Raw genomic sequence first — 12,036 nt, forward strand, 5'->3', positions numbered from 1 at the left:
ATCAATTTTAAAAAAGAGGTAAAAGGAATGTTTAAATAAAACTTTATTAAAAATATCTCAGCAGACAATTTCAACCAAATGTACACGTTTTCCACAACGGAAATATTACACGCTTGTCTATTTAATCAGTTGAAATGTCAAAAAGCTCCCCATCAGGAAACCTATGACACCTGTTGCTTTTTAACCTTCAGTTTAATATCTGTCTTACCTCAATTGGGGGATGGTCTACATGAAAAATACAAGTGCATTGGTTCCAAGTGCCAATCTCTACCAAAAGGATTCGAGAAATGTAAATTAAAACCAACACTACTTTTGTATCTACACCGTTTTGAGTTTGGGTTGGTTGCGGAGTCAGTTTCTCGTGGAGGGGACTGGTATGTGTGATTATTATTATAAACTAAAAATTCAAAAACTGTATTAATGGACAAATTGGCCGACAACTTGTTCAACCCTAAATCCCGCTGGAGCTCAGCTAGTCGATGACCTTCTTGTCTAAATCGATAGGCGAAAAAAAAAAGCGAAAAAAAAAAGCAATAATTTTCGCCAAAAAAATATTGTATCCTGTGTCAGCCTGTCAGTTTATGTAGTTTTCCTTGCACCATGAGAAACGACATATGCAGGAATTGTGTCGGTTATTATTTTCTCACATCACATCACATCAGTTCACATCACATCACAAAACCATCAGTTATTTTTCAAGTTGTCTTTTACACTCCTTAGAAAATAATATGTCTAGATTTAGGGCTTCACCTTTGGTCAACTCTGGCGCTCCTTGAAACGCAGACAACGACCCTCATAACACATTCGACAGTTTATCGTCATTTCAATTAATGTGTTGCTGGGTTAATTTTACAACGCGTAGTTTAGTTCAAACCCTTTTTGGGATCGGCATTTACTTAACCCAGCAACTTCCTGCTCAGAGTACCAGCAAACTGGTGTGGGTTTCGGGGGAGGGGTTCAGACCGGCCGTGGATTAAGCTCCTCCTCCTCCTCCCGGTCTTTGCGGGGTGGTGGCTGTTGGGGTTCGTCCTCGCCGGTGTCCTGCTTGTCCCGCTCCGCCTCCACCCAGCTCTGCGGGGCGATTTTCTTCTTGGGCCCGTGGGGCGGCGGCCCCAGCAGGGCCTCGATGTCCTCGTAGTTGACCACCTCGTGGTCCAACAGCGCGTTAGCCAACTTGGGGGAGACACACAGACACAGGGATGATGTTGTTCTCCAACACTATCAATTCTCAATGTAACAGAATTGATATGTAATCAGCGGATTATGGTCACAGTTGGGGTAATGCCTTGAGTTGAACCCACTATCTGCTTGGATATATTAGTTTGCTGATGGTATTATAATACACTATGTAATACCGTCATATAGTTATATGTACTTTATATTATGATCTTCAATCCCTTCTAGCCTTCGCTAATCTGAGTTTGTTTCCTACAATCTCTTGACACTGCTTCCATTATTAGTTACAAGTTGCCTCCTTTTATAAAGGCCTTTTTCAAATGATTAAAACCCTAGCATGGTGAAGCTTTCCATGTTTCTTTCTCACCCCAAAAATTGACACAGGGTCCTTACCAAAGTCAGCTTGTCCCTGTTGTCTAGCAGCAGCCTCTCAGTGTGTCTGTAGGCACGAGCGATCAGCATCCTGGCCTCCTGAGGGATCAACACGTCACATATTAAAAGTAATGACTTGATTTGAGGCAGCTTCTTTTGTCATACGGAACCGCATACTGAAAAAAATGGACAATACGCGAGTCATTAGGTTCTACAAAAACAATACTAGCACCCAGCCAGTCAGCGTGCCGGGAGATGTTTGCTGTGTTGGGAACCCACGTGGTCCATCTGCTGCTGCAGGCCCTGGCTGAAGGCCCGCCGTCCCATGACTCCCTGCTCCTCCGTGTCCGGGAAGGAGACCTGCCCGACGCTGCTGCACATGCCGTACTGCTTCACCATGGCGTACGCCACGCGGGTCACTTTGCGCAGGTCGTCCTGGGCTCCTGCACGCCAGGAGGGTAATCGGTTATTCAAATACGAAATGATCTAAATGGGGTGCATCAGAACATCCATTAATACACAACTCAAGAGAGCCGGGAGGTTGGCAGCGATCATTTGGTCTGTGCTCTTTCCGTAAGTTTCCGTAGTGGAGAAAACAAAAGACATAACAGATTGTGACTAATGGGATGTTGGCTGGTATAATATCAGACGGTGGATCATGAAATGTGTGTGTGTGTGTGTGTGTGTGTGTTTACAGCTGTGCAGTAGAACGGGCTGACCTGTGGTGACCTTGTTGAAGGTGAGTGCCTCTGCGGCCCTGCCACCCAGTGCCATGCACATGCGCTCGAACAACTGCTCTTTAGTGAAAAGGTACTGGTTGCGGGGGAGGATCTGGGCGAATCCCAGGGCGGCGTTCGTCCGTGGGGCGATAGAGACCTGTGAACACCACAATACAATATACTTGTAATTGTAATTGTAATTGTTTGTGTGCGTGCGTGTGTGTGTAGCCACAACATTAAAACCACTGAAAGGTGAAATTAATAACATTGCTCATCTCGTTCCAATGGCACCTGTGAAGAGGTGGGATGTATCAGGCAACAAGTGAACAGACAGTTCTTGAAGTTGATGTGATGGAAGCAGGAAAAAGGGGCAAGCGTAAGGATCTGAACAATTTCACAAGGGTCAAAATGCGATGGTTAGATGACTGGGTCAGAGTATCTCAAAAAATGTAAGGTCTTATAAGGTTGTAAGGTTGTAATGTAAGGTTCCCAGTAAACAGTGGTCCTCTGGTAAAGGCTGGGCCTCTGAAGCTCTTTGAGGCACTAAGTGGGATGAGGAAGGGATTGAAAGCAAAAACCAAGCCATTAATTTGCCACAATTGATATTGAATGTGACCAAATTACTTTTTGCATTCCACTAAAATCAATCATTTAGACAGAATTAAATAGTTCTTATGAGAATTCCATTAACGGCTCAGAGCCAAACCGACTCTTCCAACTCTCGTCCATCGTTCACCGCAAGTGCTCCCCCGCTCACTGTGTGTTACACCAACTGAACATAAAAAAACAAAGAGTCGGAAAATCAAACGACTCCTTTCACCGAGTGACATGTCAAGAACCGAATCTCCAAAAAAAAAAAAAAAAAAAAAAGAGTCTAACCTTTCATCACCCCCATTAGTCCTCCCTTTCAGAGTGAAACTAGTTCTGCTGGAGCTGCCATTCTGACTGGAACTGATGACTTACATTAATTAGTGCAGCTCTGCAATTTAGATCTTATAACACAAGCGCTAATTTCCATTCTTTATTTTTCCTTATTTTAAATTATAGAAATCATGGCACACCTGGCGAGCTCTGACAGCGGGTGAAAAACGCTGTTCTAGAATATGTAATCAAGTCGTCTTCAATTCAATATTCAATTTGATATTTCATATCAAATTAAAGAAAAATTTGAATATTCCTGCCGGGCTTTCAATAACTTTCAATAACTTGGGAGTTTTGTCAGTGAAAAAAACTAAATGGCTTGCAGTATCAAACAAATTGCTTTATTCCATGGCGAGTGACCTTTCGACTGGATGGAACCGTCAAATAGATGGAGTCAATTTTCATGAAATTAACCAAAAAAAAAAAAACATTATTACAAAATTATAAACATTGCTGTTGTCACCACAGTCCAGTGAACACCAAAACACAAGGCTACAGATTATTCTCTTAAATACCTGTGGTCCTACGCTACAGAATACCTAATGCTCTTTGCGCATGCATTTGTTAAAATTCATTTTCAAATTTGACTGTTGACCGGGGGTCTAGTGGGAGGGTAGTGGGCAGGATTAGTTGAGAGAACTCCCACAACAACGAGACCATTTTGCAGTGTCTTCGTTATCGAAGTGGGTTGGGCATTACCTTCATGACCGCCTCCGTATGCTCCAGCAGCCATCCAACCAAGGCGTGGCCAGACTCGTGGAAAGCAACAATCTTCTGCTCCTCTTTGGACAGGATCTTACTCTTCTTTACACTCCCTGTAAAATGAAAGAAACACACACGCACGCACGCACACACGCACACCAAAATATCAAATATAGACCTTATTCCGATTATACTAGGGCTGCATTAAGAGTGACAGTGTTATATAGAACCATGTTGGATGTCTCTAATGGATGAAAACATGGGTTATATGTTAAACAACATCAATTCAATACAAAGCTTGCGATAATTAGCTTCTACTAAGGAACATTGTCCACATCAGAATTGAGTATTCCACAGAGCCCTCTAATGAAATAACTTACCGGTAAATAAATTGCCAGATTCTAAATAAAATATTTGAAAGGTTAATAGATTGATTATTTCATATACTTTTATATTGTTCTTATATATGTCCTCTTTCTGCTATTTTGGCCAGGACTCTCCTGCTTATATCTCAATCCGATAAATTAAATGAACACAGAAGGGAGTTTTGTTGTACTGTATGTCAGCAGCTGTGATTCGTTTCGAAAGCACCAGGCTTCAGACTGGCTGTATAAGAACACCAGGTGTGATATTTGCTTTTATGAAACAGTTCTATAAACAATGCTATTACGTAATAACACAGTAAAATAAATGTATTGAATCAGTATTGTGTATTGGAAAGGTTGAAGAAAGAGATAGTTGTGCACCAATAGTATAAATTGATCCTAATATATAGTATTTTTGTGTATGTCTACTTCTCTGCCTTTTACAACCAGTCCTGTAAAGCGCTTTGGCAACACTTGTTTTTGTGTTTACAAGCAGCATTTCATCACAGAGCACTTGACCGTATTCAACGCAGCATACCTGCTATAACTCTCTCCACTGCGTACTCAAAGTTGAAAGTATGGATGGACTTGTAGCCCTCTCTGGCCGCATGCAGCGCCCCCTCGTTGCAAATGTTGGCAATGTCCGCACCTGGGGAGAGGGCAACGAGATGTATGATGAAAATATGGGCAACAGGATTATTACATTGAAATTACTACAGTTTACCTCCGTATTATCACTGAGTGTCTATTAGAGACACGATTTTACCACTGAAGCCTGGCGTGAGCTCGGCTAGTCGTAGCGAGTAGAAATTAGCCGGCTGCGTCAACTTGAGGATCTTCAGATGCTGCTCAAAGATCTCCTTCCTTTCCTGGAATGCAAATGGAAAGTCGATAAGAGCATCACTAATGTCGCCAAACGTGTTCGATCGGAATCTACAGAGGCAAAAAACAAGTTGAAAGTGTTTTGATTGATTTCCACGGACCTAGATGTTCTACAAATGAATCTACAACTAGATAGTAGAACGAGTGTATAAAGAGGGTTTTGTTCGGTGGACAATTGTATAAAAGACAAAAACAAACAAGACCTTAGAGAACAAACAACGTGTTCAAAACAACCAGTTCCAGTCAAAACATGCTCGTCTCTGATCTTTAAGTCTGTTTTTTTTTTCTGTCTTTGCCCGTGATGAAACCGGTACCTGCAGAGTGGGCAGATCTATGAAGATATGGCGGTCGAGTCTGCCTGGCCTCATCAGAGCGTTGTCCAAGATGTCGGCTCTGTTGGTGGACGCGAGGACGATGACGTGGTCTGTCGTTCCCATTCCTAGGTGTGCGCCGTGGGGGTGACATTTGAATGAATTTCACAAACGCCATCACCTACAGAAACTAAATCCTTCACAGTTTGGGATTCTAAAGCTAGAAGATAATCAAGCCAATTTTATTTTGGGAATGTCAGAATATTAAACATGGTCAACATTTACGATCCCATATCCTGTAGTGCGGGGGGAACCTGAGGACAGCCGAAGACATTGTCTGTAGATTGTCACATGGGAAAGACCGATAGCCAATTGGGAGCCAAGCTGACTGAAAGGGAACAAGTCATGAACACAACAGCAGCCATGGCGGAAATGCCAATGCTGCAAAGCATAAAGCTCGGGCTGCAACATGTACATTCCACATTCGTTTCTGTAAAGAAAATAGTGAAGAAAATACATATCCCCGCTATTTGTTTACTCTAATGTCACTTTTGATCGCACAACATTTCTAGTTTGAGAGTTGGGAATCTAGCAATCTTGCGAAGCCAGACCTCCGTGTCAAATCTTGTGTGGCTTCGCGAGATTAGGTCTCTGGTTGTTGGTGAATGGAATCTGTTAGCGCGGGGTGGGCTGTTTCGGAAAATAGTTTCTCTCCACACACTATAGGAAGAAAACTGTTCAATTTAGCATGATTTGTATGTGTTGGGTCTCTTACATTTTCAATAACTGTTAAGGTTTGAAAAATCTCGTAGCGGGGGCCAGGCTTAACTCACCGTCCATTTCCACCAGAAGCTGGTTGAGCGTCTGTTCCTCCTCAGTGTTGGAGAAGCCGGACATGTTATTGGAGCGCTTCTTTCCCACAGCGTCGATCTCGTCGATGTAAACGATGCAAGGCGCTCGGGCACGAGCCTCCTTGAAAAGGCTCCTCACCCTAGCGGCGCCCAGCCCTGCACGCGCCCATGCACAGAGATGCAAAACGGGGGTGAATGCAGGCAAGCACACGGAAACGGGACAAAGCCAATTTTTTCTTTAGCCTGTGATGTTGCACTTTATCGTAGAAGGTAGGTAGTGCAATCTTTCCAAATGTCGACACAAAATCCATGTATATCAATCCATACATAATTCAACAGACTTCAAATCAATCGAGGACTTGGCCAACGACCAAAAGGTTGGTGGAATTTCACTAAGAACCAGTATGTTCCTAGAGAAATTCCCAGAATTTTTGGGTGCACAGGAAGTGGAAGGAAGTATGACTCGCATCAAGTTAAATGAACATACGAACAAACGTCTGTCCTTGTCTCCTCGTGCTATATCTCTCGCTATACTGTCGACACGGTGCCCTTTAAAGAGGAGAGACAAGTTGAAAGCCAGATGCTTTACTAACCCCCAATGACCTCCACAAACTCTGAGCCAGCCATGGCCAGAAAGGGCACCTGGGCCTCTGTGGCCACTGCCTTTGCCAGCAGGGTCTTGCCACAGCCTGGGGGCCCCAGCAGTAGGGAGCCTTTGGGTACCTTGGCCCCCAGCTGGAGGTACCTGTCTGGGTTCTGCACAAAAAAACAGATTAAATCAAATAATAACCACAACCAAGTTGAGGCTTTATTGACCATTCACAAACATCTGGATATATATATATATATATTTCTTTTTTTAATTTTTCGCTGGTGAAAGTTACAGGAGGATATGAAATATAAACACAATAATCCTTGTTTAGTTATCATCAGTTATCAGTTATCATTCTGGAGAAATGTTTCGCTCCTGCTTGAAGGGGGCACAGCTTGCGGACATTTCAGACATAAACCGGGACACCCCCGTCCCCCTGGGAAACGTTGCTTTTCTATACGTTGCTTTTCACCGTGGTAAAAAACATTTCACACCATCACAGCCCTAGTACCCACGACCACATGCTTTCAATTGCAATTCAATAGAATCACAGAACTAAACCATGATTTACAACTGTGTCTGGTTCTTGACAAATCACAGGTCGGTGATTTTATCAGTCCTGTGAGAAAAATATCTAAAAAAAACACAACATCCACCGTTTGGAGATTTGAAACCCTTACCTTCAGGTAGTCAACAAACTCTTTAACCTCCATCTTGGCCTCGTGCATGCCAGCCACGTCTTTGAAACTCACGCCTTTCCCCGACTTCCCATCCACGATGGTGAACTTGGCCATCTTTAGTTGATTCTGGTGAGCAAATCCAGAGATGTACAATTGGCCCTCGTGGAATACGTTAAATGCTTCGGAAAGTTTCTTTCATCGGCAAGTGCACTCACGAAAGCGCTGAAGCCGCCTTCTCTGCCTCCCATCCCTGCCAGACGGAAGATATACCAGAGGATGGCTACACCGATGGCCGCCATTCCCAGAGCGTAGACCGCACTGTGTGGGGAAACATAAGGTTCAAAAGTCATTTTGTAGTCAGTGATCAAGATTCTTAAAATGTCATACCAATGTCATCAATATAAAAAGGTTTCTGTGGCATTGAAAGGTAATGGATATGTAAGCAGATTTGTTTTTTCAGCATTTAAATGTACAGGTCAATGAAGGAAGAGTAATTAGATGGTATAGTTTTTCATTCTTGATTTTTTTTAACATTTATTATATTTTACCTTTTTGTGACTATCAACTCAGTATTTCTGGTCTAAAAAACAATAAGTGGGGTCTAGCAACAAGCATCAAAGCAGAGGTTTCAATACTGGTGCCAGAATGTAAAAATATTTTTTTTAACAATACCCGACCTTACGTACCCATACTTAGCCAAAATGGTGTATCGGTGACACACAAAAGCAAAAACATCTTCAGAAACTAACCAATGAGCAGATTCACATAGTTTATGACTTACTTCCCAAAGAATCCTGTGCGTTTATATGACACTGGTATCCTGTCCTTGGTGTCGATATTCAAATCCTCCTCCGCGGCTCTCAGCTTTTCCTCAAATTTGTCAATGTTGGCGACTTGCATCCGGTACATGAGGGCCAATCTCTGCCGAAACAACAACCGTGTTTGTGACCTGAAACACTCTCAAGGAAAAAATAAAGATATACATATGTTCCTTAACTAAGGTGACAACAAGAGGTAGATGAAATTTGCACCTGTTCGCTAAAAGCAACCAAGAATCCAAAGTCGTGGTATAGGATGTCCTCATGGGGAGTTTTGGAAAAAGTGTTGGTGGAATATTTTTGCGATGCATTATGTTCTAATGGCAATTTGTCTTCCTCCTGCCTCTCTCAGGCAGCCAATCTACTTAGTCTTGTGATGCAAATGTGATGAAAACAAGGAACATCTCAACAGCACAAATCAGTTCAAGTGGAGAGAAAACCTCTGAGTTACAACATAATTGATAGGCATTCTTTTCACTTTGGAAAGAACATATAGGCATGTTTTGTAGAGATTGCGGAATAATATAAAATTGCAGAACTTTTTTTTCTTCTTTCTTTACCAAGCACAATATCCATTGATGTATAATTACCATACATGCGTATTTCGTTAGAAAACAAGAGTTGAAGCCAGCTTGGATTGGGTTTGGTAGTTTTACAACCACATAATTGCATTATGGGCTACTTTTACTGCCACAAAACCGCATGCTTGGAATGGCTTCCAAATCAGAACTTTGCAGATTTTTAAGCCAAGCCCGTTGCATTTAGCTTTAAAGCAGCTTCCTTTTATGCACCAATCTGATTCCATTTTTTTGATACAGTAGCAAGTCAAAAGGCGACAATGTCACATGCATTGCTTATCTTCTCAACTCAATTCAAATACACTGGGCCAATTGACAACTTGGAAAGGTGCATGTGGGGATTACTATACGTACTCTACACGGCTTAAAAAGCCATAGTTGTGGTCAATAGTTTTGTAAGTGTTTATAATTGAGATTTTCCATTGTCTGTGGGTGAAAAAGGGACACTGTTATATATATACAGCAGTAACCTATCCAAATTCCAGTAAAATGAATAAACCAGTAATGTAAATTACCTTGTGCGTTGCAAGATCAAAATTGCAAAAATTGTACTAATTCATGAAATTCACCAGTTGCTGCCAGATGAGCAGCTTTGTCAAAACAAGTTCCACTCCACCATTATATGTAGTGATGATAGGTTACACTATTCTTCGGGATTCGGTTGTTCTCTACTCTTGGTTCATTTGATTTAGTTGGTTTAACTCAAAATGAGTGAGGGAGGACTTCCGGTGAATGAGTTAGAAGAGTTGGGTCGGCTCTGAGTTGTGAGGGGAATACTCACAGGTATCGTTTTATTCTCTCAAAGCCATTTATTTTGTCACATTCTATATGAATTGTGCCAAAAGCCATAGCCTTTCATTTGCCTTAGACTTTAATCTAGTCTCCGGGTAATTACTTTCTCATCACTCTTTTGCCAGAGTGATTCACGACACTCAAGTCCTTTGAAAGATTTGTTCGCTACGAACAAATCATTTGCGAGTTGTGCTTCACTATTAGTAGCCAATAATAAGCACAGTTCTATGGGTCTTACATTTTTAGTGGTTAAAAGGATAGTGGAAGGTTAGGAAACACTGATCTGGAGGATGCAGAAGGTTTTACAAGCTCACGGTCCTGTGACACATGTTAGAGCAAATTGCCATTGATGAAACAAGCATTTCATGCAGCCCTGGTTATGTAATACCACGTACGGGCCGTCCGAAGATAACCGCTCCCGGGTGGAGGTAGATTTCCACTATGTCGCTCTCAGGGACAACTTGAACGCGGGACACCTCGCCCTTGGCCAGCATTTCATTGACAAAGTCGTTCCAGGATATGTTCCCGCCACTGGTGTTAATGGAGTTCAGCAGGCTCATGATGAGCGCTATGATGAAGAGCGTCCGCAAGCGCTCGCGGTACATCTGATCCTCCTGCTCGCGGCGCTTCTTCTCCTCTAGGGAGTGATAGATCGGGAAAGGAAATTTTAAAAAGACAAGAAATTAGATGTCGTAGTGGGGTCGGGGGGATGATGAGACATTTGGTTTGATCTCTCACCCTCATCTTCTTCTGGAGTTTTTCCCTTTGGCCCATTGCTTTTATTTTTCTCTTGTTTTGATGGAGATGTGCTAAATAAATGCATGCCTCCTGAAATTAAATGGTTATTCACAAACAGCTGCAGGAAAAAGTTTTTGGTATAGCTCAGATTAGGGATAGTAAGATTAGGTTTTACCTAATAGGTTCACCAAACCAACCGGGTTCTTGAGCAGGTTGTTCGTAACTAACGCTTTGGCTATTCCCTCCATACAGGGACTCCACGGCCTGTAGAAAAGATGCTGTGAAATGAAGGACAGGGTTTAAATAGATTTTTACAATACATTTTTGTGCCGGTATCAAAAAAAAACAACGTGTTTTGAGGTTGAGGGAGGGTGAGGGGCAGTCATTTTGAAAAAAACAACAACCCCAAAACAAAACAACAAAAATAATACTACACTGGCCATCACATGATGACATGGGTGATCTGTCTGAATGGGGACATATGGCAAGATCTGATCCAGAATGTGGGGTAATTGAAGTGCGTGGTGCAATGCAGAACGAAGTATTGCAGCGAACATTATGAACTGGCACTGGCACTGATTCTATTAACTGCTATTATAACAATACATCCAACCATTATTATCTTTTCAACAGAACTTCAGAAAGGGAAGTACAAGGACTTTCTTGGAACGTCGTACTTGGTGGGCATACGGTGACCTCATGTATTCCGACTTAAGACTTTTTAATGAAGCCTAATATTTACATTTAAAACAAACAAACAAACAACGCCGATTTGAATTCCATTGCAGCAAAGTGATGCGATTTTTATCATCTCATTCTGTTGTCGTAGCTGAGGGAGCTGAACAGTGAGTCGTACCGTGGCGACTCCGTAGCGCGGTCCACTGTGCGCCTTACACAATGACCCGTGCGAGCCAGCGCGTAAGGACTGAGGCTTTAATCCAGCGTTTCGCGCAGACAGCGACAACAGCCAGGCCGGATACCGTTTTCTGCAAAAGAGCAACGCTGCCATGTCGATGCGGTTTGGTCAACATCAACAGATAACGCATAGTGTGCCGGCGTGAGATCATGTAACGGGTCACACCATGTTTGTTTACATCCGCCTTAGCTAATAGCTAGCCGTCCCTGCTAGCTGCGGTGCGTCGTGGAAAACAAAGATGCGAACGAGGACGAGCCAGCAACACGCCCTCCGAATCAGTTACCTCAAACACGAGTAAAATGAAATCGATGAATAAAAACACGAGTGCACTGCATTTCCGTGGCCGCTCACAAACACTGACGTTGGTTTATTCATCGATTTTCTCCACAATTTGCAAAAATCCGGCCGAACAAGATCTAAAACTAGTCGCGCATCTCACTAGGAAATCTTTGTCCGAGGCTTGAACTCTCAACGTTAACCTACAACAACATTCGATGGCTTCCTTCTGCGCCGCATTTGCGCAGGGGGGGAAGAATATCTTTCGCACAACCGTGAATGTATTTTATTCTGAAAATGCTCTGAAATGTTGTGCTATTCAAAACTAATCGTCATTCGCTTATTGT

At 42.6% G+C, this 12,036-nt stretch overlaps 1 protein-coding gene across 1 annotated transcript; it reads right to left on the reverse strand.

Annotated features, from left to right (window-relative positions):
• Positions 1-25: 25 nt before the first annotated feature.
• spg7 (SPG7 matrix AAA peptidase subunit, paraplegin) lies at positions 26-11,603 on the reverse strand. The gene is made up of 17 exons (XM_079997724.1): positions 11,354-11,603; positions 10,673-10,775; positions 10,498-10,587; positions 10,155-10,396; positions 8,353-8,492; positions 7,787-7,889; positions 7,572-7,697; positions 6,893-7,055; positions 6,282-6,455; positions 5,452-5,576; positions 5,022-5,124; positions 4,794-4,904; positions 3,888-4,003; positions 2,268-2,424; positions 1,828-1,991; positions 1,570-1,647; positions 26-1,173 (listed from the first exon to the last, which is right to left on the reverse strand). The coding sequence occupies exons 1-17, from the start codon at positions 11,504-11,506 to the stop codon at positions 958-960; spliced, it is 2,364 nt and encodes a 787-aa protein (XP_079853850.1). The 5' UTR covers positions 11,507-11,603; the 3' UTR covers positions 26-957.
• Between the last annotated feature and the right edge of the window lie 433 nt (positions 11,604-12,036).

The sequence above is a fragment of the Zeus faber genome (assembly GCF_960531495.2).
Source record: "Zeus faber genome assembly, chromosome: 3".
Classification (NCBI taxonomy): domain Eukaryota; kingdom Metazoa; phylum Chordata; class Actinopteri; order Zeiformes; family Zeidae; genus Zeus; species Zeus faber.